This window comes from Peromyscus maniculatus, chromosome 17, assembly GCF_049852395.1.
Source record: "Peromyscus maniculatus bairdii isolate BWxNUB_F1_BW_parent chromosome 17, HU_Pman_BW_mat_3.1, whole genome shotgun sequence".
Classification (NCBI taxonomy): domain Eukaryota; kingdom Metazoa; phylum Chordata; class Mammalia; order Rodentia; family Cricetidae; genus Peromyscus; species Peromyscus maniculatus.
The window spans coordinates 10,972,782-10,998,354 of NC_134868.1; the positions used below are offsets into that span (position 1 = coordinate 10,972,782).

The following is a 25,573-nucleotide window of genomic DNA, read 5'->3' on the forward strand; positions in this document are numbered from 1 at the left end:
TATCCTCTGATTTCTACATTCTCCCTGCTCACTTTAATATTACCTGAGTCTTGTGGGGAGGTGTTGCTATCAATGTCCCATCTAAGACAGAGTACTCACAGTTGATTCTCTCATCATGTTGAAATATACATGTATGCTTGTATCAGGCAAAACAAACACATAAATCATCATGGTTCTGGTTGGCTTTATATTTATATTTTCCCATGAATATGAGCTATTTTGAGAACTCATTTGTATATAGCACCCTATTAGTTACAGGCAGCTGAGGCTATATTCATTTTATGTAAAAATGAAGTCTTCAAACATTTGTTACCAGGATGAGTTACTTTATGCTATTCTCTAAAGCTGCTCCCTCTGATTATGCTATCATCAGAACAAATGAATCAACACCCATGAGTTGTGTTTAACATCTTTAGCTTTGTGAGAAATACTGTGAAATGGGTGTAGGGAACAAGTTCTCCCAGTACCTATTTTATTGGTTAATGATGATATTCTTATAGTGAATGGGTTGGATTCTGTTAAATGATTGGCAGATATCCTACTTTTTTTTCTCTTGTCTGCCATATCTTCACATATCATTTTGATCAACACACACACACAAACACACAAAATTGCAAATTTATAGATTTGTGATATACCAGAAACATTGAATTATTTTCATTGAATGTTTCTTAACTTTATCTTTAATGTTTAGGGTTGGACTGGTTGTAATCTAAAATGTCACATAGTATTTGATCTGCTGTTTTTTGAAAAATAATACCATAAAATGGAGATTAAAATATTATATTATTTTGCTTTCTTGCCCATGAATCAGAAATCAGCTTAAAGAACAGTAAACCATTGGGTTAATTCTGCCTTCTAGCTAAATACTTTTCGCTAAATCTGTGAACTGGAATGGAGGAATCTTATTGAAGTTCAAATTTTTTTCTTTTCTTAAATCTGTACAATACAATTGTTGATTCATTATAGTAGAAAATGCAACTGAGTCATGTTATAGATTAGAAATATATGTATATTTCCCACTTTTAATACTAGAATTTCATGTGCATGACTATTTTGTTCACTGGTATCTCTCCACTACTAGAATAGTAACTGGTGTAATACAAAACATCCAAAACTTTCAGTCTTGGGAATAAATATTCAGGTATGAATGTGCTGAGTTACCAGATACAGTATAAATTACATTTTGATCAAGGTACTTAATACCTGCCATAAATAAAACTTTTAAGTACATATATTAAATACAAATAATTTATATAACATTTTGTGGTGATTTATTGTGTCCCTCAATATATTGTACACCTAGGAAAGCTTATCTGAGATTCAGAAGAAAAGGCCAGCCACTATATTAAACATAGAGGTCAGGCAAAGGTAGAACACGTGTTTAATCCTGGCATTCAGGAGGTAGAGATTCATCTGGATCTCTGTGAGTTCAAGGCCACACTGGGAACAGAGCCAGGCATGGTATCACACACCTTTAAATTCCAACACTAGTTAACCATAAAGGTCTGGAGGTCTGTACAGACAGACAGGAAGGGAAGGAGCTGGACAATAAGAGGAAATGGGGTGGCTGGGCAGAGAGAGGAAGTGAGATGGCAGGGACAGAAAGGCATATAGGTGTGGGTATACGGGAATTAGGTCTCTTTGGAGGCTGAGGAGTTGGTAAGGTGAAGTTGGCTGTGGCTTGTCCTATTCCCCTGCTCTCTCGGTTTTCACTCCAATATCTGGCTCCAGTTTTTTTTTTAACCTAATAAAACCGTTTAGCAATTTGCCTTACAACATTTGCTAATCTTAGTAATTTTGTTGCCCTAGGAACTGAACAAACAGCCTTTCAATCCCAGGCAAATGCTATACCATTAAGCTGTATACCCAATACTGCAGTCTTTCCAAACTTGAATTTGCTGTTAAATTAGCTGCTTTCCTGGAAATCTGAATGGTGACACTATAAAAAAGCTTAACTTCAAGATTGTGGTTTTAGACTAAATATCTGCATGTAATTTGCTTTATCGTCTTTCATGATACCCTCAAGTTAAATTTGATGGCTCATACACATTTTTTCAATAGACAAAGTGATCCAATCATTCTTCAATTACAGTCTTATTATAGAACTTCAGTTAAATATTTTAAGAAATATGTAACCAAAACAAAATTTTAAATGCTATTCTTTTGGAAAGAAAATTATTTATTTTATAATACATTAACAAACAAACAGATTAAGATAAACCAACAAACAAAAATAATCTTAACTCTACTCAAGACACTAACAACTCTGGTTAAGAAACTGAAAAAGTAAACTCCAGAAACATTTCTTGGCTCGGTTGTCATGGTATGTTATTTTCCAGAATTATGAAACAAAATAAAAACTCTCCATGCTACTACATATCCCAGAAAATCATTAAGGAGCCACTTACTTTGGTTACAAGAGTCTTTATTTTGTAAACTATACAGAAACAGTAAAAAAGAAAATGCATTATAGCTTAAATATTATGTAAAGTCAACATTGAAGTTTTTATTTAGTGAGTAGAAATTAAATGGAACAAGTTCACCAAATTTGTGTTCTATGAATAATAGTCCAGGAAATCTGGAAATTCACTGCTGAAGTGAAAGATACTGATGTGTAAAATTCAACAGGTTTCCCACGTCTATTATGAGCACAAAACTATTGGTCTGATACACCCAAAAGCGGTGGTATGTCAAAATGTCTACACAATTAATTAACATGCTAACTAATGTTTAGTGAACAAAGTAATTTTTGTTACAGTTAAATCTTAAATGCTATTCTTCACAATAATTATAAACAAGTTCATATGGGATTATGTAACAATAGAAAAAAAGAAAGAAACATATTCCACTTTCTTCATTCCAGCAGTATCTTTAATAGCAATAATTTGTTAATTATGTGTGCTTAAATATTGCCTAATATCCTATACTGGTATGCATGCTAACCCTTTCTATTTCTATTATTTTTGCAAGGCACCATACAACACGTTCTTTAATTCCAGTACTAATAACAAAAAGGTTATGATTACAAGATTAAACACAAAATTTTATATTGAATGAAAAACTGAGAATTCATATTTTCAAATTTGATCTTGGGTTAAAATAAAATATATTTAATGAAAAGTGTTTGAAATGAATCTTTCTTTTTTCTTTCTAAATGAAATTCTGTACCCAGATTGCTGGTTGGAATATAGAAAAATCTAGAAATGATGCTGTTTAAGAATATTTTAAAAAATCCACATGATACACAATGCAATTTAAGTTGAAAAGTAGGAAGAAAAACTAACTTTTAACTTTCAGAATCCATGGTTTTCCATACTTTGCATTGCAAAAAAAATCTAATCATTTCCAGAATAACTTCATAATTAAAAAGATCACCACTCAAATAAGTACTCAATAGTGCTCACTTTGTCTTACGATGAGTCATCTTTCTTAGTATCCCAACCATAAGTTTGGAAGATGCCCGATTTTAATTGAAGTTAACATCATGCATTAATTGACAAAATCCTTGTGGTTCAGGTCATTAGAAAGTTACTATAAATTTAACTTATAAAATCTGTCATAAAAGCAACACATATGATCCCAAGCACACATTCATTTTTATGTTGTTTGTAGAACAATTACATAGTATGTTCTCATGAAAATTTTGTTATCATAGTCTTCATAACTTTCTATATTCAGGCTACAACCCATATGTGTTTTCTTTTTTTCTAAGGCTTATAAAAACCAAAAATTAAATAATTCTTATTTAAACATAATGTTCTATGACTTTAGCTTCAATATTTGAAATAATTATACAAAATATATGTGGGGTTTAGAATCATTTTGTTTAGGGATAAGAAGGAAATTCTCAATATGCTATTATTTTGTAAATATTAAAAATGTAGAATTTGTTGACTTAAGCTGTTGCTGATCAAATATATCCATCATGGTCATCCCCATCATCATCATCATCCCCTTCATCTTCATCATCATCTTCAATATCATCTTTATCATTCATAATGTCATCTTCTTCACCTTCATCGTCAGTCCATTCATGGAAATCTCCACTTGCAAAATCTCCAGAGATTTCAAAATCAATAGCTACAAAAGCAAGCACTATATTTACTTGACTAATCAATGAGATGAATTCTGAGTTATAAAAAATAAGAAAGAAAATTGAAAGGTTTAATAATTATGTATTTGCTATTCATCTTTTCAATGAAGATAAGAAAAAAACTATACTTGGAAAGAGTATGGTATGTTAAAACTCTCACTTGTTATAATGTTTATGCTCATAGTATTGTGCAATGGAAGATTTCCAGTTTAGTAAATTTGATCGCACCTCAAATTTTGTAGAATTACATGACAGACTAAAAATCTTGCATACTACTTAGAATTTTACCTGAAAGTTTATGATGAGGTGGAAAAATTATCATAGCAAAATATATACTTCCTAAATTTTAAAATCAAATAGATATATTACCTGATATTAAAAATCAACTTTATAAATATAATTCAGCTAATGAGCTTGCAATAGGAGCCTGTCCTGGACAATTTCACTATTCATTCCATTTAATCAAATTTTTTTCCTAGAAAATAGTAATTTAGAGATGTAATTTAATCTAATCAAAAAGTTGCAAGGATTTTGTGTTAAAACACCAGAAAATTATTAGAAGATAGAAGAGGAAAGGAAATTGATTTTTCTAAAGAATCTCTAGAAATAGTAATAGCTTGCTAAAATATTGATGCTTGTTTAGTGAGACCTGTTGTAATGTGTCATGCAGAATTGAAAGATGATAAACTTGTGTTGATTAAGTCAGCTACCTAGTGGGATTGATTTTTCTGTTGTTATTAGAGCAACAGAAAATTAATACTCATATTATCTTATAATCAGCTATTAATATTTCTAGAGATACCAAGTCACATATATTCATTATAATGATAATAAATATTAAGTCCTCAAATGATACTACCTTTTTAGTCTTCATTCTTATAAATCCTATTACTGTATTTAGATGGTTGATTTCACATTGTACTGAACTTACCATATATGTCAACAAAAAACTGTTTCTTAAATTCCATATTCATACATATTATACTTGCAACAGTATAGGAAAACCCAGGAATAAAGTTTCCAAAATAAATTCCTGCTGACTTATTGAACTCATCTGCAAATAATTTTTATTGGTAGCATAAAAATGAAAATACTTTATCCATTACTGATATTGCAGGTCGATGAAGCCATAAATTATCCAAGCATTTTAAGATGCATATTATAAACATATGTTCTTTAGTTGTTAACACTGTTTAAGGTAGGTGTTGAATCCTAGTTGCTGCTTTGATCATGTAGGTGTAAGGCACCAACACCAAAATCAAGGTATGAAAATGTTATGGAATAAATAAATGCAAAAGCAGGGAGGGACGGTTATGTAAGATTACTTATTATTTACTATTTGTTTCTTGTTAAATAATCTTTGTTTATCAGTGTAAAAATTGCATGACATGTTATCACTGAGTACTTAATTTTATCATGTTTTTTATTGATAGTAGAGAAAGTAAAACCCATTAGGTCTGCTTCATGGCATTGTTTTACATAATTACTTCCCTCTTCACTGTAACCAAATAGCTGACAAACATGAGGAAATGGAGTATGTGTAATTGGGGCTCATTTTAGAGGGTATGATCCATCATGGCAGGAAAACATGGTGACTGGAGGGACAAGAACAGCTGGAACAATGGGGAGGAGATTTTGAAGTTGTGGCAGATGCATCGTCAAAGGCAAACCAGGAAGGGGAAATTCATGCTGAAGCTGGACTGGGCCCTAACCTGCAATGTTCATTAGACTACACATTCTACAAGCTCCATAAGCTCCCACATAGCATCATAATTTGGGGACCAAATGTATAATCGCAACAGCTTGATATGTTTGTGGCCAATCCATTATAGGAGTTTGGAGAGTAGTACAATAAGAAGGTTTTTTTAAATAGTTACTTCTTTGTTTAACATAAATACAAATACTGACTTGCTTTTTGAAAAAATGTTTGATAACAATTGGGAACTGTCAAATACATACAATGCCAAATTCTTATATAATCTTTATATAGACACATAAAATGTTTGTCCATAAAATAATTAGAACATCAACTATAACTATAATTTGATATGTAAGTGATATTTTTCATCCCTAAACATAAGGAAACAAGTAATGTGTTAGTATAATTTATCAGTCTTCATAGACTTGAAATTGTGTTTTGCTTGGGTTAGCTTCATTTGGTTTGGCTGATGTGGGTCATACTACTTAAATTATTTCCTCCAGAGGACTGCAGACAACCATTTCACATGGATCTGCAAATTATATGCCCTATCTTTTACAGACTTAGATTAGGAGAAATGACATCTGCTTTGTCTGTGACAGACATTCTAACTTGATGTAGGAACTGGGACTCAGCTATTAATCATTCTCTTCAAAATACTTAAATGTGTCTGTTTTGTATATTTTTATTGTGACTATAGAAGTTCACAATATACAAGGACCAAGCCTCTTTTTCACCCTTAATGTTCATACATATTCTACATATTCGATAATCAGAATAGGGTAGGCCTTCATGAAATGCTTGAACAAGTTCATGAGCCTTGGAGAAATTTAACTGCGTGTTAGGAAATTGTATAAAGTGAGCCATTCTCTTACCACAATCTGCAACACCATTTATTCTGGATCCTATGACTTCATTTCCATATCTGTCAACACACCAGCACTGTCCTACACTGCCATGGCATTGTGTTGGCTTGTAGTAGCCATCTTCATCACAGAGAGGGATGTACTGTCCTGTGAAATAAATGGTCACACACACACAAATAAAAAAGTAGTTGATTAAGAAGGTCTGTTATACTAGGTGGCTATTATGTATTAATGTTATAAAAGTCAAAACATGATTGATTCTATGCTTACATTAAATCATTCAGAACATTTAGCATGGCATACAAGCCCCTCAACTGTCTTATTATTGACAATTTCTTGTTTTGTTTTCCAAATTTTTCATTGATATATTACAAAAAATTACCCCATGTCAAGCTTTCTCTCCAATATAGTGGTATTTTGCTTATGCCAACTGACACCCTTCTCCATTCCTACTTTGTTTTAAGGCTTAATTATGAAAATATGAAATTATGACTCACACACAGTCTTCTCTCTCTCTCTCTCTCTCTCTCTCTCTCTCTCTCTCTCTCTCTCTCTCTCTCTGTGTGTGTGTTAATGCCTCTGTGTGTATTGCCATTATTTATTGTTACCACTATTCTGTGGTATCCCCTCTGTTTGAAAATATTTAGGTTTTCTTGGTTTTCACTATTATATACACCACACCCTTTAGACTGAAAGTCTAGCCTACAAATACTGGGAAATCAGTTACTCCTGTTTGTAGAATCTGACACAGTCATACAGTACATGTATAGTGATGAATATTTAGTTCTTTGTAAGTTTAGTAAAGTCCCTCAATAAATACTCCAATGTTAGCTACAGCGTCTGGATGATCAGATGTTTTCTTTTCTCCCATGCTTATTCTTTCATATGAACAGAATCACAGACTTTTGGTTAAGAAATATCTAGTATATAGAGAAAATGGGAATGCCATTTTCTATTACCACCTGTGGGATGATAATTTTACACCCTACAAAGCTTCATAAGTCTAATAAATACATGATATGTTCAATAAAAATATAATTCATTTGAAGTATGTAAACTGGCATGGACAAATTTACCAATGTGGAAAATTGGTGAATTTTCTCTACAGACTTAAGGGCACGGAATACAAGAAAAAAAATTCTTTGTAGTATCTACATAAATAAAATACTATGATGTTGCAATCGTTTTTTTTTTTTTTTTTTATGCAAGGAAACTTAGAAGAGAACCCTGGTCAGTACAATACTTGTACTGAAGACATGAATGCAAATGAGTCTTCTTCACATTGAACCTCAGGATGCCTTACCCTCACAGAGCAGCTGGCCCATTTAGGTATGCATAATGACCTGACCCTATTCAGAAAGAACAGTTAAAGCGTCCAGTGTTCTCATATCTACTTTATTAATCACGAAAGAAGAGTAAGGAAAATATTCCCATGTGGTCACTAAATGTGATTTTTAAAAAATAAGTTCAAGTAAGAAAAGCCAACATCCTAATGGATTTCAGTATTACTTGACCTTGATCAACTCTAAAATATTTATTGGAAGTTAATAGTTTCCTCCACGGTATGGTGCAAAACTTTGGATGGCAGAAGCATTCTCATGCATCATGAGATTCTTTTCACTCATGATTTATATCCTCACAAGCAGCTGGCCACTGTTTAAAAAGAAAATTGCCCTGCTAGTTTTTATACTCATCGGTTTTTCACCTAAAGCATTTTATGACAAACCATTTAACTGAATGATGAGCCCTAAGCTAAGAATTCTCTAGCAATAAAAAAATGTTCTAATTGAAAGTTACTGTATTTTAATTGCATAGATACTATATAAAATAACGTATATTAATCAGATTCAGAGACATTGTAAGGTCTTAAAGTATGATGCTTCAAATATACACCCATGACGCGCTGCCTCCTTTGAAAATGCAAATATGCACTAATGATGCTAAACTATAAACAGTGGCAGAACTGGTCAAAGCCAAGTCGTGTTGTAACAATAATAATTTGTTAGATTTTACAGATGAGCTATAACGATTTGCAGCATGTAACGAAAAGGATGGAAAGAGCTGGGTGAAGGTTGTATAGAAAATATTCTCTATGTTAGAAATGTTTCCAATTTAAAATGGCTTCAAATGAAATTTATTAATAATGTGTGATTAAACATATAAACTATAAGGAAATATAACAGCATTGTGATATACTGATAGCCAATTATTCAAATATTTTAAGAGTTTGGCTAAAATATACAACTATCATCTCTCTCTTTTTATCTACCTATCATCTATCTACCATCTACTTATGTATCAAAATTTACTTACTAAAAGCTACAGTAGGAATGAGAACCTAACTTACTAATGAAAACCACTGAAAGTCCTGCTTAGATTTCTAATCAGAGTACTTTTCACTCCATGTATGTGATCACTTGCTTATATTTCACATAAGTGGTCACATATGGTGCCATCAATTCTTAAACATTTAAGAAATAGACATTTGTGCTGATTCTTAAATTTAGTATTGCTTAAATCTCTTTTGTACTGAAAAACTTTCAAAATGAACATGATATTAGGGTAATAAAACAGACATTATATCTATATCCTTCAATAGGTGAGGTAATAAAAGTAAGTTCCATGACTTTCCAAAAGTTCATAAATTTTGCTGATGAAATTTAATGCAGTCTGTCTTTGTTGGATTAATATTGATTTTATGTTGCTGTTTCCCTGGGGTTATTTATGTAAGCAATAAAACTTCCAGAAGAATGAGCTACAACTTACCTAGGAACTTCTTTATCCCTTGTCGCTTCTGAATGTTGCTGAGCTCTGTCTGGCAGGGTGGGTCTGAAACGACATTAAACACAGTACTTCAAGGACTTAGTTAAGCAAGCCATGTGCAACTGTCAAGTTATCAACCTCCAGTGGGTCGTTTCATTTCACAAGAAGATGCATGCTATCCATTTGTTGTCATGATATCACATGGATATTTATGTGTGGACTTCTCATGATAAACATGTGCACAGAAATAGCTATGCAATACATGACAGAGTATAACAATTTACCATGTGCTAGCAATGGTATTTTTTCCTGGTATTCCTTAGAATGACTGAATTTGATGAAGAATGAAAATATGCCAGATATAGATGATGGAACATACTTACTTTTTATATTTAAAAGGTCTGCAGTCTAGATTCAACTAGTTGCTGACCAAAAAACTAGCTCATCTCCCTCTCATTTAACATATGTCATAGGATAATAAGAAATCATTTTCAGTATAAAATATTCTATGAAAAGGATACTGCTTTTTTCCAGTTACATTGGAAATTTAACGATTTTGTTATTGTATAACGTTACTGTTGTACTTTGGTCTTTCTAGTTTCTTCAGAGGCTTCATATGTGAAGTTATTTAAAAAGAGAATACTATCTAAACTGTCATAAGAGTCAAGAAATAATCTTAGAGTACTCAAGCCAAAGTGTGCGTATGTATATTGTGTGTTGTATTAACAATTGGTAATTTAAATGAGCATGTGTATGTGTAGATAATTTGAATAGTCTAAATAGTTATAATACAATATGTATTATTGAAATTTAGTATACTTATTCAAAAGTGAATGCAATCAGAACAAATGAACAGTTTTTATCCTTGACATAGGTAGAGAATAAGAGCATTATATCTGTCACAGGACACTAAGATATCAAAATAATTCTTACTCTGATACACTATGTACTCCCAGGAAATAGGTAAAATATACAATGCAATTCAAATAATTTTGAAATTGTTTACTGTGCCAACTTCAAAATAATTCAATCGTTAAAATGCATAGTAGAAAGAAACGATAAATAATATGCTTAAGCGGTTCAGTACCTGAGAATAAAAATATTACATCTTAGGGGGAGAAAAAGTAACTTATTTTTAAATACTAAGTAATCACTTCATTGTTGTACTTCATTTTTAAATTGATGTGATTTAACTTTTCCTTAAAATAAAGAATATAAATCAAGATACACTGATATGTCAAATGAAAATTTTAGTCTCATTGTTTTACTGACATGATATTAGCCAAGCTTCCAAATTTTATTTAAAAAGTAATGTGCTATAAAGGAGAAATGGATTTCATTTATTTTCACTAAATAAATGTGGAGATTTATGCTGATATGCATCTGAAATCCCAGCTATTTTTGAATGTGTTTTTAAAACACATTTTAAACATAATTTTTCAAACTAAATCTTAAAATTTCATTTCCAACATATTTTCATACAATATTAAATATTCCTTTCCCAATTTTTAGACTATCATAACCACCATGTACCCTCAGACTCAGTGAATTCATTTTTGTAGATTTTACATGTATGTTCTTGTGTATGTATTTTTCAATGCTCATCAATAAACAGGGAAAAAACAAAGCCAAAATATCAACTGTTAAAATACAAAAAAGTATGAAAAGTATGAACAAATACATTTTAATGAAATATACTTGAATTTACTATTTTAGTGTACTTGCTGCTTAAAGTATAGTAGCTATTAGTGACTAGAAGGTCAGTTTATGGAGTGTTTGCTTACATAGAATGCACATGTAATCAAGCCAATAATGTGTAAACACAAGTGTGTGCAATTTAAAATATTTAGCAAAGTAATTCAATATTACTTTTTGCTGTTTCTTTTTTTATTGTAAATTGTGTTTTAAAGAAAATACATTCTGATTATTTCCCTTCTTCCAGCTCCTCTCAGATACCCCCAACTCCTCCACGGACACAAATCCTTTTATCTTCAACTGACCTAGAGATGGTTTAATGCCTCCTCCATAGCTAAACATATGGTTGAATTATGCTGTGGGATGGTCTGTATATCAAATTGCTCTGATTGGTCAATAAATAAAACACTGATTGGCCAGTGGCTAGGCAGGAAGTATAGGTGGGACTAACAGGGAGGAGAAAAGAAAGAACAGGAAGGCAGGGGTGGGGGTGGGGGTGGGGTGGGTGGATCACTACCAGCCACCGCCATGACAAGCAGCTTATGAACATGCCAGTATGCCACGAGCCACATGGCAAGGTATAGATTTATGGAGATGGATTAATTTAAGCTATAAGAACAGTTAGCAAGAAGCCTGCCATGGCCATACAGTTTGTAAGCAATATAAGTCTCTGTGTTTACTTGGTTGGGTCTGAGCAGCTGTGGGACTGGCAGGTGACAGAGATTTGTCCTGACTGTGGGCAAGACAGGAAAACTCTAGTTATAGATTTACTTCTTAATGTGTAGACAATTAGTTCCTCCCTAATTTCTGAAATATTACTAAGTGTACATAATTCAGTTAGCAAAGCCATCCTTATAGTTTCATAAAAAATATGGTAATAATTGTTACAGTTTAAATATCTTGGTCATTCTTTTATCTTTCATCAAGCCCATACTAGCTGCTCCATATCAACTTGTGTCCTCTTGATTCAGTTAGCACCAACATAACAATGATTCCTTAGTTTTCTAAATATTTATTATAATGTGAGGAGTTTAATGTGCTTTTCCCTGCATGCATTTAATACATAACATGATTAATTTCATTTTAAAAGTATGGTTCTAAATTAAAAGTGCATTTTTTTATCTCAGTTAGAGGTGGAGGGGATTGAGGGTGGTACCTGGGAGGAGTTGAAGAGAAGAAAGAGAATGTGACATAATTATATTTTAATTAAAAATATATAATGTATATTAAAGGGTATACAAAGAATATTGTTGCTCTTCCTTTGGTCTCATTTCTTGCAGAGTTCTGGAATACTCTCTCACTAGCAAATTTTTAACAAGCTAAATTATTTGGGAAAGATTGAAAGGCTAAGTAATTTTGAAAATAAAATGAGTAAAAATAACTTCATGGTGAATGCCGTTTTCATGCAATTCATTTAATAAGATCACAAAATGGAACATTAAAACTCCACAGTACAGTGATAAAAACCCCATTTATTTTACACTGTGGGCAAAGCAGATAGCAAATTAATTTCAATGACTACTTTTAATATCTATGTTCTCATAACTCTGTGTGCTGCTTGCTGGTTCATAATGGAAACGATAATGAAATACATTAATATAAAATATTAATTACTATTTCCATCTTATTTAGAATATTTGTATCTTCAGCACAATTATTTTGTTCAATATGGTGCTTATTTGTTCTTTCATTAAACATTCAAATTAGAAAAAGTGTACAAAAATGAGTGAAGCATTGGTTAGTGTTAATATTTTCAAAATGAGGGAGATATAAAAATTGAAATGCAGGACAACTAATCCCACTGTCGTAGCCTCACTTTTACCTTGCTGTCTCTGGAAGCAGTAGCACCATTCATTGTTAGATATCAAACTATCCTTGTACGTGTCACAAGAATTGAAGAATGCCTTGGTGCATTGTTCATTCTTATCAAGATAGATGCTCCCAAGCTCTGACTGGTCCAATAGCAGGTCGTAGTTTGTGTCAAGTCTATTAAACATCCAGCCAAGTGAATCCTTGCAAATTGGCAAAATACTGGTATCGAATCCTACATGCAAAGAGAACATGATTAGCTCAGTAGGCAAGAAACCATCATCAGAAAGCAAAATAAATAAAAAAAGTGGACAAGATCAGAGTGGAAGTACTGGGGATTCATAAAAGCAATATTTTAACTTCAATTTGAGAAATTTGCTTCCAAGTACATTAGGCATAAAAATATCTATCTGTAGTTGTGAGTATTAACTAACCACACAACATCTGTCAACAATTAGTCATCATTCAACTTAATGTGACATTGCAATTTTATGTTACTTATGCTAGTCACTGTTTATGCTTCTCTGATACTTACTAGAGCACCATAAATTCAACATTATTATTAGATATCAAAAATCTCTAGAAATCCATTTTTATATGAAGAAATGAGGAATACTGTTTCCACAAAATCATTACTAACACATACCAGATAATAACTCCCATATATTCTGTGTCTTGGTAAAACTATGATGAACATAGCATTGTACACAAAACCCTTAAGAAGAGAAGGAATAGCTATGATGCAATATTACTTATTGTGACATCAGCTTCTCTTGTGGTGATGTTTACAGCTACTCATGTGCTATAATGGAAAGCAGCAGGGTGCACTGGGGGGAGTGGGGTTCATGAAATGGCAGGACTGGGTTGTAGCCAAGCTAGGTGTTACTACACATGGGTCATCCACTAACCTCAATGAAGCAGTAAGTCCTACATTCCATTAAATGCCACCAGTGATTTGAACCACTGAAAATTACCCCAAAACTATACAAAAAATATACACAATCCCTCCAACTAGAGATAGGATGTGAGTCCTTGCTTGTATGAGATGGGAAATACCATACAAGTTAATAAGAAGAATCCGATTAAAGTTCTTCATGAGTTGCTAAAGCCTGAGGAGGGCTACCACAAGAATAAGTAACTTCTGGAAGCTACATAAAGAAGTTCATTCCTTTTATGGATGTCTTTCCCCAGGGCTCAGGAAAAAATCTGAAGGAATGCAAGGCAGGGACATAGAAAAAGTAAACTGAGAAACAAAGGTGGTTATGGAGAAAGGATGAAGGTATATTTACCATCATTTATATCTCCTTTAGAATTCCTTAATTTCTTAGAAAAGAGATGAATATCATGTTCCTCTCCTTCACCCAGAGAACAGGTTAAACACTGAAATGATTCTATCATTAAGAAAAACTTGGGAGAATATCTTGAGTGCTGACCTATAGAGCGTTCAGACACTGAGGAGGGCCAGGGTCTCCAGTTTTCTCTCAGAAAAGGAGACAGTAAAGACTGCAAAAAAGGTATGGGCTGTCACCAAACAGCCTAACACAGAAGTAATTAAGTTGACAAAGTTAAAAAGAAGGACATGAGATAGAAGAGATGGCTCGGGGAACAGTGGAAAGATCTCTACAAGTAATGAAACTTATCCAATCGTGGAAGAATCTTATAGAACACAATACTTGACAAATACCGAGCAAATAAATCACAAATAAAGACTTGACACATTATAGTTATATTTAAACAAATGACAATGAGCAATTTTTAAAAGCAGTTGGAAGCAAAATTCATGTTCCTGGTGAGCAGCTGTTCTCAGCCCGTGGATCGTTACCCCCACAGGAGTCACCTATCAGATGCCTACAACACAATTCACAACATTAAACTACCACAAATAGTTACAGTTTTGAGTTATTTTGTTTACACTTAATTTATATATTTCCCTTGGTCTTAGCTATTAATTCTTAAATATTTCAAGACATCTACTAGTGAATATTTAATTTTTTCCCTGAAGTGGTAATTTGCCTCGTTCATTTTGCCATTATGACTGGGGTAAGATGAAATTACAAAGTTGTTTTAGGTTTTTATCCTCCTAATTGCTAGAGATGATGAACAATTTGGGGGGATATTTGTTAGTCTTTACTTCAAACGAGGTTCAGATTCTTAGATAAAATTATCCTGAAGACAATAAATGGTTTTAGTTAGGAAGAAAGGTATCCTTTTTTAAAAAAAATATTACAATTGACAAAGTTTCATTATTCAGTAACCAGAAATCTATTATGATTACAAATCTTCTTATGGACTCCAAACTTGCTGGGCATAATGCTAGTTCCCACTGTTTGAGATGCAGTGTTCCTAAGGATGAGAACTGCCCACAGTTTACTGTGCGGCCAGGCCAAAGGAGTCATTTCCAGAGGAATGAATTAATGTAATAGTTGTACAGCATTAAGTAACTTGCATATATATTTATTTTATAATTATACATTAAAATACACAGGATAATAGAATTTCAAACTAAAAATGTTATTTGATCAAAATTAAAGCATCACTACTTTAGGACAATACCTTAGTAGTGCTATGGTACATAGTTAAATTTCATTATAGAGAAAGTTACATCTTCTTAATAAAAGGAGAGAATGCCAGATGTCTCAGTAGTTAGAATCACCAAAATAAGCAATGATCTGGTTGTTTTATTTTATTACTTGAAATGGGGAAAGAAAATTTATCTCCTAACTTTCATCTTTGTTTTCAATAGATGAATTTCCCTATTATACCTAGAAGGCTCCTATTTCATTAAAATGGGCCATTATTTTTAAGCCATCTGATTCCAAATTCAATCTTCCTCTCAATGTGATGACAGCATGACACAAAGTGAATAGTATCTTGGTAAGAAATTAGAATGCCTTCATATACCCTGGGGGTTGAAGTAATTCCATCATTTCCTCTCACTGTGAAAAACATTTGGTGTGTGAGAAGCAGTGGAAGACATCATCTAATTCTGAGAGTAATGCTCTTTATCTGAGGATTTTGCATATAATGCTCATCTCCAATATGCTTTCCAAGTTGATAAAAGGGAAATTAACGCTACTCTACTTTCTTAGTACAAAACAAACTCTATTACAACCCATTAAAAGGATTCCCAGCATAGTTCTTTTGCTATTAGTTTTTTTCATTTAAAGAATAAAATAATGAAAATCTTGGCATATAAGTCAAACTCACAAGTTACAAAGGCCTCAAACTAACAGTATCCTTGAAATCATAATACAACAAAAAGAAAGGAACTCTACTTCCTTCAGCTTACATCTTAAGTCCATGTGTTTTTAGTATCCAATTTCCCTTCAATGTATATTATTTTCAGTGCTTGGATTAATTATATTCAAAAATATATATTCATGAACCCTTTCTCTTATATGAAAATTATAACAAAGATCTTTAAAACTTTATCAATTTGTTCAATTTCTTTAAAAAGTTATGATATTATTGACATTTTTGTTGATTAAAACCAATATACTGTGAAATATTTATAATAGTAAAGATTCAAACAAAGTGTTCCATTTCTACATTGGTTTATAATCCTTATATCAGGGCTGTGATAAGATTTGGTCAGCTAAACATCAGGTTAGTGTTGTCCTAATGGATAAACCTACTATTATCACCTGTTTCAAAGTTATATCGTAAAAGTGAGATGTGTAACACATGTAAGACACTCAACAATGTTGACTGGTAGTGAGTCAGTCAGACAAGCATCTTCTCCATTCTTCTTGCAACCACAATTCATATTCAGGGTGTCATCACATTTAAAGGAATCAAACATCTTCACACTAAAGGCTCAGTACATGCCTTGACTTCTGACAGAGCTGTGCCCATCTGCTAGTGGATACCATTGATTGTGTTAGTTACTTTTCTCTACTTTTCTCGTTGCTGTGTCAAAGCATCTGCCAACAGCAATGTGAAGGGGAAAGGGGGTGTTTTAGCTTGTAGATTGAGGGTATGGTCCATCACAGCAGGGGAGGCGTAGAACCATAGAACACTTCTAACTCTGGGGCAGGAGGATGAATTGTTCATATTGTGGCCACAATCCGGAATGAGAAAGGGACACTCAGCTCCCCTATCTTTCTTTTCTTTATTCGGTTCAGAGCCCTAGTTAATGGGGCAGTGTTACACATCCAGGGTAGGACGACTTCCTTTCTTAAGTTAAATATCTCTGGAAATGCCCTCAGAGAGTGTGTCTCACAGGTGGCTTTAAATCCAGGCTAATTTATAATAAAAATTAACAAGTCCATCCTGTGTCACCTTCACAGTCAAAGAGATCACTTTTAAACGGATAAAATTTCTCCCTGTCCCATCAAATGCCTCCTAATGTAGAATGTGTTTAGCCTATCATATTTATTTTTTATTTATTTCCTGAAAACATATTTATTATCAGTCTCAAAGACTGTTCAAAAGTTCTCAGCGGGAATCACTCCCTTGACTCAAGGCTAACTCTTAACTAGGAGTTTACATATGGTTGCATGCATCTACATCTAACACCCAATGGAACAGGACTGGTAGTTACCATTCCAAAGTGAGGAACAGGAGGATAGCCAAGAAAGACTAGATGGAAGCAAAACTAAAAGCCAGCAGGGAAAACGCCCAACCCTGAAGCTCCATACTGCATCTGAGAATTCTTATGGCTTCACATGGGTGCCAGTTCTGCCACATACAACCTACATAGGCCTCTCTGCTCTGGCTCTCTCGCCATTCCTACTGTTTTCCTGGACCCTGGAAATTCCAGTATCCTGGTAGCTTCATTGGAGCATAGTTGTCATCTTCGTAAAATGTCCTTTCAAGGCCTCCTTCTAGGGATTATTACCTTGTAACTCAACTCCCAGCTTCACCTTTCTGGAGCCTCCAGAACTCTTACATTGTGTATCTGCACTCTGGGCCCTATATGGACAATGTATCCAAGTTCACTGAATAGCTCAATATCCAGTCTGGTTCCCTGTTATCACAATTATAGTGGTCTGAGCAACTTGGAGACTGGTTCTCGAAAAACATTTCTCTGTATGGTCATTTTTGAAGAAAAAACATGTTCAGCAACATTCTCGATTCAGGCTCTCTTCTTTAAAATGAGTATGTATTCCCAGCAGTTGGAGGCTTTGATAGTTTTTACCCTAGATTACCTTTCCCACGGAGCCACTGAGAAACACCAGGTTTATTTTCAATGGCACTGATCTCTTTAACAAGTGCGACTAATTCTTCTGAACTCAACTGGTCTGCGATTTTAAACTTGCTCCTCCTCAACTTGCTCCTGCTCTTTTCCAAATCAGATTATACATTTTCAACACACGTCTGACCTCTTTCTTCATGGATCTCAGTGTGGTGTGCAATAAGCACGCCACGGCCTGGTTGTGGTGCCATCTTGGCATTGCCTCCATGGAAAGGCAGAGTCCATTATTCTTTAATTAATCCCCATTCAAAATTTCAAAACATGGCTATAACATACCCAAATGCTTCAGCAGAATGCAACCTGGATAATGTCTAGCTGAGCTGAGACAAATACATGCCTCAAAGGAAAATTAGAAATAATAAAGCAAATACTGTTCTGTAGTTATTCTTCTTTGTTTAGCCAGTAAGCCATGCATTTCAGCACTTTCTTGCATATTTGATCCACAATTTATGTTAAGACACTTAATATTAACAAGAAAGTATACCTATATTGGAAGTTACACCTAACAGAAATGACTAGAAACTTTTATTGGAAAGAATAGAATGAATTTCTTCAGTTTATAATTTTAATTCCTACCCAGGGATATCTACTTGTATTCACCAAAGAGCAAGACAAAAAATAATTTCATGGAACTCAATTTGAAGCAACAGCTTAAACAAAACTTAGAGGCAAGATGGCATTTTTCTGTTCCACACTGTGTACCATGTAACATTTCCATATCACAGTTGGTTATTTGATATGGAAAGTGTCCTGTTTCTCACAAATGTGACAAATGCAGCAAGCTTCTCTGCCATGGTCGTTTTCCAGCCATAATCATTATTTCCATAGACAAATGGATATTGGACTCTATCAACATATAAAGATTCCCCTGCTGAGGTAGCAAAATGCTTTTTCACAAAAGTTTTAGTTACGTTAGGGGGTTTTATATATGATGATGATATTAGCAAATTAGATAAAATCTCTTAAGGAAAGCTTTACTATAAATAGCAACACATAAATGTATACTATATAAAGAAAATCTATAAATTACATCTTTCAAATTTTTAAAAAAATTAAAATTATTACTTTCAGTTTTTTATATGAACAATAATCCAAAGGTTATAAAAGTTCAGTTTCTATAATTTAAATCAATGCTGACAGAAAAGATTAGTTTAATATTATGTAATTAAAAAACTAGATTTAGAATGAATAGCATACATTGTTAAGTATATGTTGTGGCTGATTTGGGATTTATTTTTTTAAAGAATATTTAAAAGTACTGATCAAATTAATCAAAATTAGATTAGCTAGATGCTTTTAATTATACAATTGTTATCCAAATGAATAAAATTTATTCCAAAGTAACTACATTTATTAAACTAACAGCGAATAACTTCTAAGGTCCTTATTAAGTTGAAATCACGTTCTTATGCTAGCTAGCCAACTATTAGCTATTTTTTAATGGACAAAATACAAAAACATGCATTTAAATGCACATATTTTATGTCTCTTTTATGGCCAGGAGAATGCATACTTGGCTCTGTGAATAAATATGTTTATTTCACCACATTAAAGAGACATACTACAAAGAAGCATATGGCTATAAAAAGTATAAAATGTATATTCACAAAATCTACTGAAATTGCTGATGCCTAATATGTTATAACTGTTTGCATCGTATGTCTGTCTATAAAATAAGAGAAATACTAAAATTAAAATATGCAAGTGTGACTTTTCCAGGAAAATAACTATATACAAGATATGATATTATTTTGTTAAAGAAATCATTTGTGCTAAAATAAAATGACATATTTCTCCAAAACATGTGAGGCAAAATTAAAATGCATGAAGTGTTAGAAAAGACTTCTAAAACCTTCTTCCTGGTCAATGATGCTTATTATTTAAGGATTCAGTATATATATATATATATATATATATATATATATATATATATATATATCAAAATGTTATAATGCTATTAATTTTTCCTTCTATTGAAATGATGATTTTTTTGAGATTTTTTCTCCTGTTCAAAATATATTGTAAATTCAGTTTTTCTTGTTTTCTGTGTAAAATGCATAGAAGACCAAAAGAATGTTTCAGAATATTTTTCTCGACTTTATGTTAATGTCATAGTTAAGTATTAAAAGATCATAATACCTGAATTCTGCTCATTGTGATATGAAAATATCTAGATCAAGCCAAATTGTATGCTTTAAATTTTTAACTGCATTTAATTTACTGTAGTGTAACTGGAAGAGTAGCTATGCAATGTTTAAATAGAATAATATTATGAAAGAAAATTAAAAGAAGATTGGGTAGGACTTGGAGCCTGTGCCTCTTGCCTTTTTCCCAGCACTTTGTAAAGAGAAAACAGGAGATATACTTCAAAAACCAAGATCAACAAGCAGGAGACAGAAACCTGGTGTTTCAGAATTGGTTCACATAATAAGGCTAGGACACTGGGAAAGATTCATTTAGGGAAATATCAAGATTCAGAGTGAAGAAGATATCTGACTCCTCTCTTTTGGTCTTTGTTTTGCAAGGGGAACATTCTTGGCAAATACATTTTTTATTGACTTCTTAAGTAATCCTGTGCAATCCTGTTTTTTTTTTCCCCTTTCTTTTGCAGAGATACTCAACTGTAGAAGAACTTCCTGTGATTCCATTACCATATTCACAGTCTCAGGATATTTCTTGAATGAAAATAGTACTTAGGAAGCTGGATAACACCAGGCACCTTGCTGAGCACTCCAATTCTCTCTTGGTGTACTTCTAGATTTAGAGGAGAAATTGGTCTGAACTCAAATTCAAAGAACATCTGTGAAAATGTGCCCTATTATCCTTCATCCCCTAACTGGTGGAAGCAGATGCAGAGATCCACATCTAAGCACCAGGTGGAGCTCCAGGAGTCCAGTTGAAGACAGGGAAGCGGGATTCTATGTGCAAGGGGCATCAAGATCATGCTGGGGAAACCTACAGAGACAACTGAACCTAACTAGCATGAACTTTAGATCATCAGCTGTGGAGCCTGCATGGGACTGGACTAGGCCTTCTGCATAAGTGAGACAGTTGTATAGCTTGGTCTGTTTAAGGGCCCCCTGTCAGTAGGATCAGGCTCTATCCCTGGTGCATGAGCTGGCTTTCTGGAGCCTACTATCTATGGTGGGACATGTAGGGGGAGGGACTTAGACCTGCCTCAACTGAATGTACCAGGCTTTGCTGACTCCCCATGGGAGGCCTTACCTTTGGGTGGGTTGCACGTGGGGGAGGTGTGGGGGTGATGGGTGCAGGGTGGGGAGGGTGGGGGGTACGGAGGGTGAGGGATGCAGAGGGAGACTGAGGGGGGAGAGGGAGGAGGGATGAGAGGGAGATCTGTGGTTGGTATGTAAAATGAATAAAAAGATTTATTAATTAAAAAAAGAAAATATTCTATTCAAGAATATATACTCAGGAGATCATTGTGGAAATGCATACTTTTAAAAAATCAATATGAAAGGGTCTAGAAGGACCTTACCCAAGTCAGAACTTTTATTCAGGATGGAGAATTAGAGGAACTTAGTTGTTGTTACTATGAGGTAAATTCAGACTGAAAGACGACAGGAAACAACCAACACTGTCCAAATTTTTATAATACAGTCAAAGGCAAATGCCAGCAACTCTCCTAAAGTTTTGGCAAACATTATAATTTGTTTCTGAAAATTGTAAGAAAAAATGTATTTCCATAGTTGATTTTAATTTTTCACATGTATTAAATCATCTTCGAAATTAAGATTCATAAATATTTAAGTTTAGGATTGTGGAAAATGGCTCAATTAGAGGAAAGTTAAGAAAGATATTTTAGAAAAATACGAATATTACAGAAAACTGCATGGCGTTACTGTCATCTGGATAGAAACTGCGTACTGATGGTTTCAAAGAGAAATGGAGCTCTTGTTCATCATGGTAAACAATGAGGGTCACATGCTGGAAAATTCTTTGCCAGCTAAGATACAGAACTCATATTCTTCTTCCATTTTTTTCCAGCCTCTTAGGAAAAAATAAGCTTTCTGATCTTTTAAATATTCAGCCATGTTTCAACATTATTTCTAAATACATTAAATAAAAACACATTTCATATAAGTGAAATATTAAATTGTTCATAGCAATACCTCATTTCTATTGTCAATTTCCACAGCAGCTTGTTATTTTTTCCTGTGTAAGAGTCAAAGTTATGTTTTAAGTTTTAATTATTGTGCCTAAGAGATTCATGAAACCAAAAAGCCTCTGACCTGTAAGCCCCTTGCCCAAGGAAAGATACTTCCTGAAATGCTGGAGACTATTGTTTATTGAAGATAAGAAGACACTTATTGTCAGTTTCCTAAACAGATTTGTTTGACCCAACTGCACTGTATGTGCTTCATCACATGTAGGAGGGAGGTACAAAAGCAGCATGCATGTCAGGATGTATGCTTGTCCCTGACTGGATGTAGGCAGGAAGTACGTCAAGATATATGCTTGCTACTGATCAGACCTTATGGGTTTGCTTTGATAAGGCTCTGCAAAATGTGATGCATTGTCCTTTTCTGGGAACCATGGAACGGACCAGGACAGAGTCCATCATCCTAGGCAGTATTTAATTAAGGCTCCCTCCAATTTGGCTCAAAAATTGTGACAGTGGTCTTGTTCTCAACCTGTGGGACTAAAATCTGGTGTAACAGCTAAAAGCTGGACTAGCCAAATATTCTGTGTGAAATTGACTTTTAAGCAACTTATATATCCACTTCACACAGGACAAAATTAAACATGTCATCACCATCCAGATGAATCTATGTGTGATCTCTACATAGTAACAAAAGCCTTTTGTTTTATATCCTCCTACACATAGAGCTTTTTTACATTTCTCTCTTTTATATCTTCTTCCTTTCTTAATTTTTGAAGCATCTTGTTATGTAGCTCATGGGGCCTTAAACTCATACCCCTGCCTCAGTCTCCAAAATGATGTTTCAGCCATGTACCACAGTAACAGTTCTAACTAGAACGTCAATGCTCTGAAGACACAATGCTCATGCCTAAGTCGGAGTTGACTTCATTTTATTTTCTTACAAACTGCTGTAGAATCCCTTTGAAACAATGTGCTGGATTTTGTTCATAGTGTAGCTAAAGGATAAATGTTGACAAGCATATTTATTCCGAGAGGTTCACTTAGATGTAGGTCACCATCTTCAAGATAATAGCTTTATCCAATTTAAAAAATCTTACTGCTTCTCTCAGGCCTCAGCAGTGATTTTGTCTTCTTATTTTGGCTCCCACTCTCATGAAGGGCCTTGAACCAGTCTCGAAGTCTGTTTGCCACTTCTCTGAATTCCAGGTCACTGCAGGCTAAAGACAGAGAAATAATGTAGGTGTTTAATAGTAATAAAAATCCAGTGGGATACCTGACAGTCTCCTGCTGTAAGAATCCAATTCCCAGTTGCCCTCGTGGACTACAGAAGTGGTTTCTGCCTCTATAAGGGGATGTATCCTGCTGCAAGCCACAGGAAAATGTAATAGAACCCAGCTACTATCACAAAAGCTACTACTTGGAAAATTCAAGGACTTTTTTGAAGGCCAAGCAATGGCTTAAGAAGTCTTGGTGATATTTTAGCTTATATATATAGTTATATATATATAGTTATATATATATATAGTTATATATATATATAGTTATATATATATATATATATATATATATATATATATATATATATATGCTAGTTCCTACAATGATTTTCTTGTGTGGTTCCAAGAACTCCTAACAGTGTATTTATCTAAAATATCTATCAATCATCTAAGGTCAAATGATCTCCTGAGCTAAGGTAACACCCTTATGGAAACAACACCTGTCTCCTAGCTTTATTTCTTGTGCAATATAAGGTGAGACTCTGCTTTCTTATACAGCCTTACTAACAATATAGTAACTGCCTGAGGAAAATTCTTACCTGCGTTTATGACCCTGTAGGAATTCAAGCCTGGCCACCTGGCTGGAGAGGTAGGATTGCTATTGCTTGGGTTTATAACTGACTATCCTAGAGAACTTGAGGACAGAGAACTGAGAGGAGACTTAGAGGAGGATTTGAGGGAGAACTTGAGGACAAGATGGAGAAGAGAAAAGAGAATGGAAGAATTAGATGGGTAAGAACTGGAGAGGAACAAACTAGGGTGGCGAGGAACAAGATAGAAGATGAGGAAGAGCCAGATGAGGAAGAACAAGATGAGAAAGAAGGAGATGAGAGAAGAGCTAAAATGTCAAAGAATTAGATGTATGAGAACCTAGATGGGGCAGAACTAACATGAGAGAATGAAGATAGAACTTAGAGAGGACAACAGATAAATGTAGAGCAAAATTAGGCAAGAAAGGAGCTAGGCATGAGAGCAGAACAGAACCTGTGTAGAGAGAGAACTGACACAGAATAATAAAGCATGTGGACTAAGGAGTTTCGTGTACATAGATTCATTTCTTTTCATCAAAGATTAATTGTCAGCTAGTTGTAGATTCTTCCCAGACCCTGGAAGGGGACTATTAAGGGACTGGACTCCCATAGTCCCTGTTAGTATCCCATCTTTCTCTATAAGCATTCTGGCCGTCAACACACTAGGGTGACAAAATGCCCCCTCCCTGTGAAGAAACATGGTCCCACCTAATGTCAGACCAAGTCTCCTTTTCTTTCCACCTTCTGTCTCTCTATGTTAGATTTTTAATTAATCTAACATCTGGCACTGATACCCTGGAAAAGTTCTGGATCCTTCGTCCCTAGCAGGCAACTCTAAGACTTTACTTGAGGTCCCCATAACCCTGCATAGTAACCAATTTCTCTTAGGAAGCCTTTTCTTTTCACTCTCTCTCTCTCTCATCTTTCTCTTTCACCTTATTCTCTTGACCCGGCAGTCTGCAGTCACACACAGACAACATCGCAAGGACAAGGTAACCCATTGGGCCTGATTCAGAGGTGCCCCAGTTAGATCTGGGAGGTCACTGGATCTTTCTTCTGTACGGCCTGTTCAGGAGAAAGACTTGGAGACTTTCCATTGGCTGTGACGCCACTCATACAGCTGAGAGCTCTGAGAGACATCCCCTGTCCCTGCAGTTTCTTATCTCTGGAACTGTCTGTTAGGTTGGGGACACCCCTTTACTAACTGGTGTGTTCAGTCATTTTGAGACACAGGAGATGTTCTCCACGGCTGGTCAAATATTCTGAGAGCTTTACTCCAAAACTCTCAGAACTTTTTATTGACCTGACATTCTTAGGTTCGGAGTTCACTGGAGGACCATAATTGCAATGGCCACTGCTGGCACAAATTTGCAACTTAAATCAGTGATTTTCAACTTTCTTAATTCTTCAACCCTTTAATACAGTTCCTCATGTTGTAGTAACCCCAACTATAAATTTTGTTGCTACTTCATAGCTGTAATTTTGCTCCTGTTATGAATTGTAACGAAAATACCTTAT

General features: G+C 34.1%; 1 protein-coding gene across 4 annotated transcripts in view; it reads right to left on the reverse strand.

Moving 5' to 3' along the window:
- Positions 1–2,411: 2,411 nt before the first annotated feature.
- Positions 2,412–25,573, reverse strand: part of Spock3 (SPARC (osteonectin), cwcv and kazal like domains proteoglycan 3) — a 349,999-nt gene continuing 326,837 nt past the window's right edge. For all 4 annotated transcript variants that reach the window (XM_076553280.1, XM_042262642.2, XM_076553281.1 and 1 more), the window contains exons 7-11: positions 23,346–23,465; positions 12,942–13,163; positions 9,428–9,490; positions 6,671–6,808; positions 2,412–4,083 (exon numbers count right to left, since the gene is read on the reverse strand). In XM_076553280.1, the coding sequence (XP_076409395.1) occupies positions 3,914–4,083; positions 6,671–6,808; positions 9,428–9,490; positions 12,942–13,163; positions 23,346–23,465 (713 nt within the window). In that variant the 3' untranslated portion in view covers positions 2,412–3,913. The remainder of the gene's footprint in view (positions 4,084–6,670; positions 6,809–9,427; positions 9,491–12,941; positions 13,164–23,345; positions 23,466–25,573) is intronic.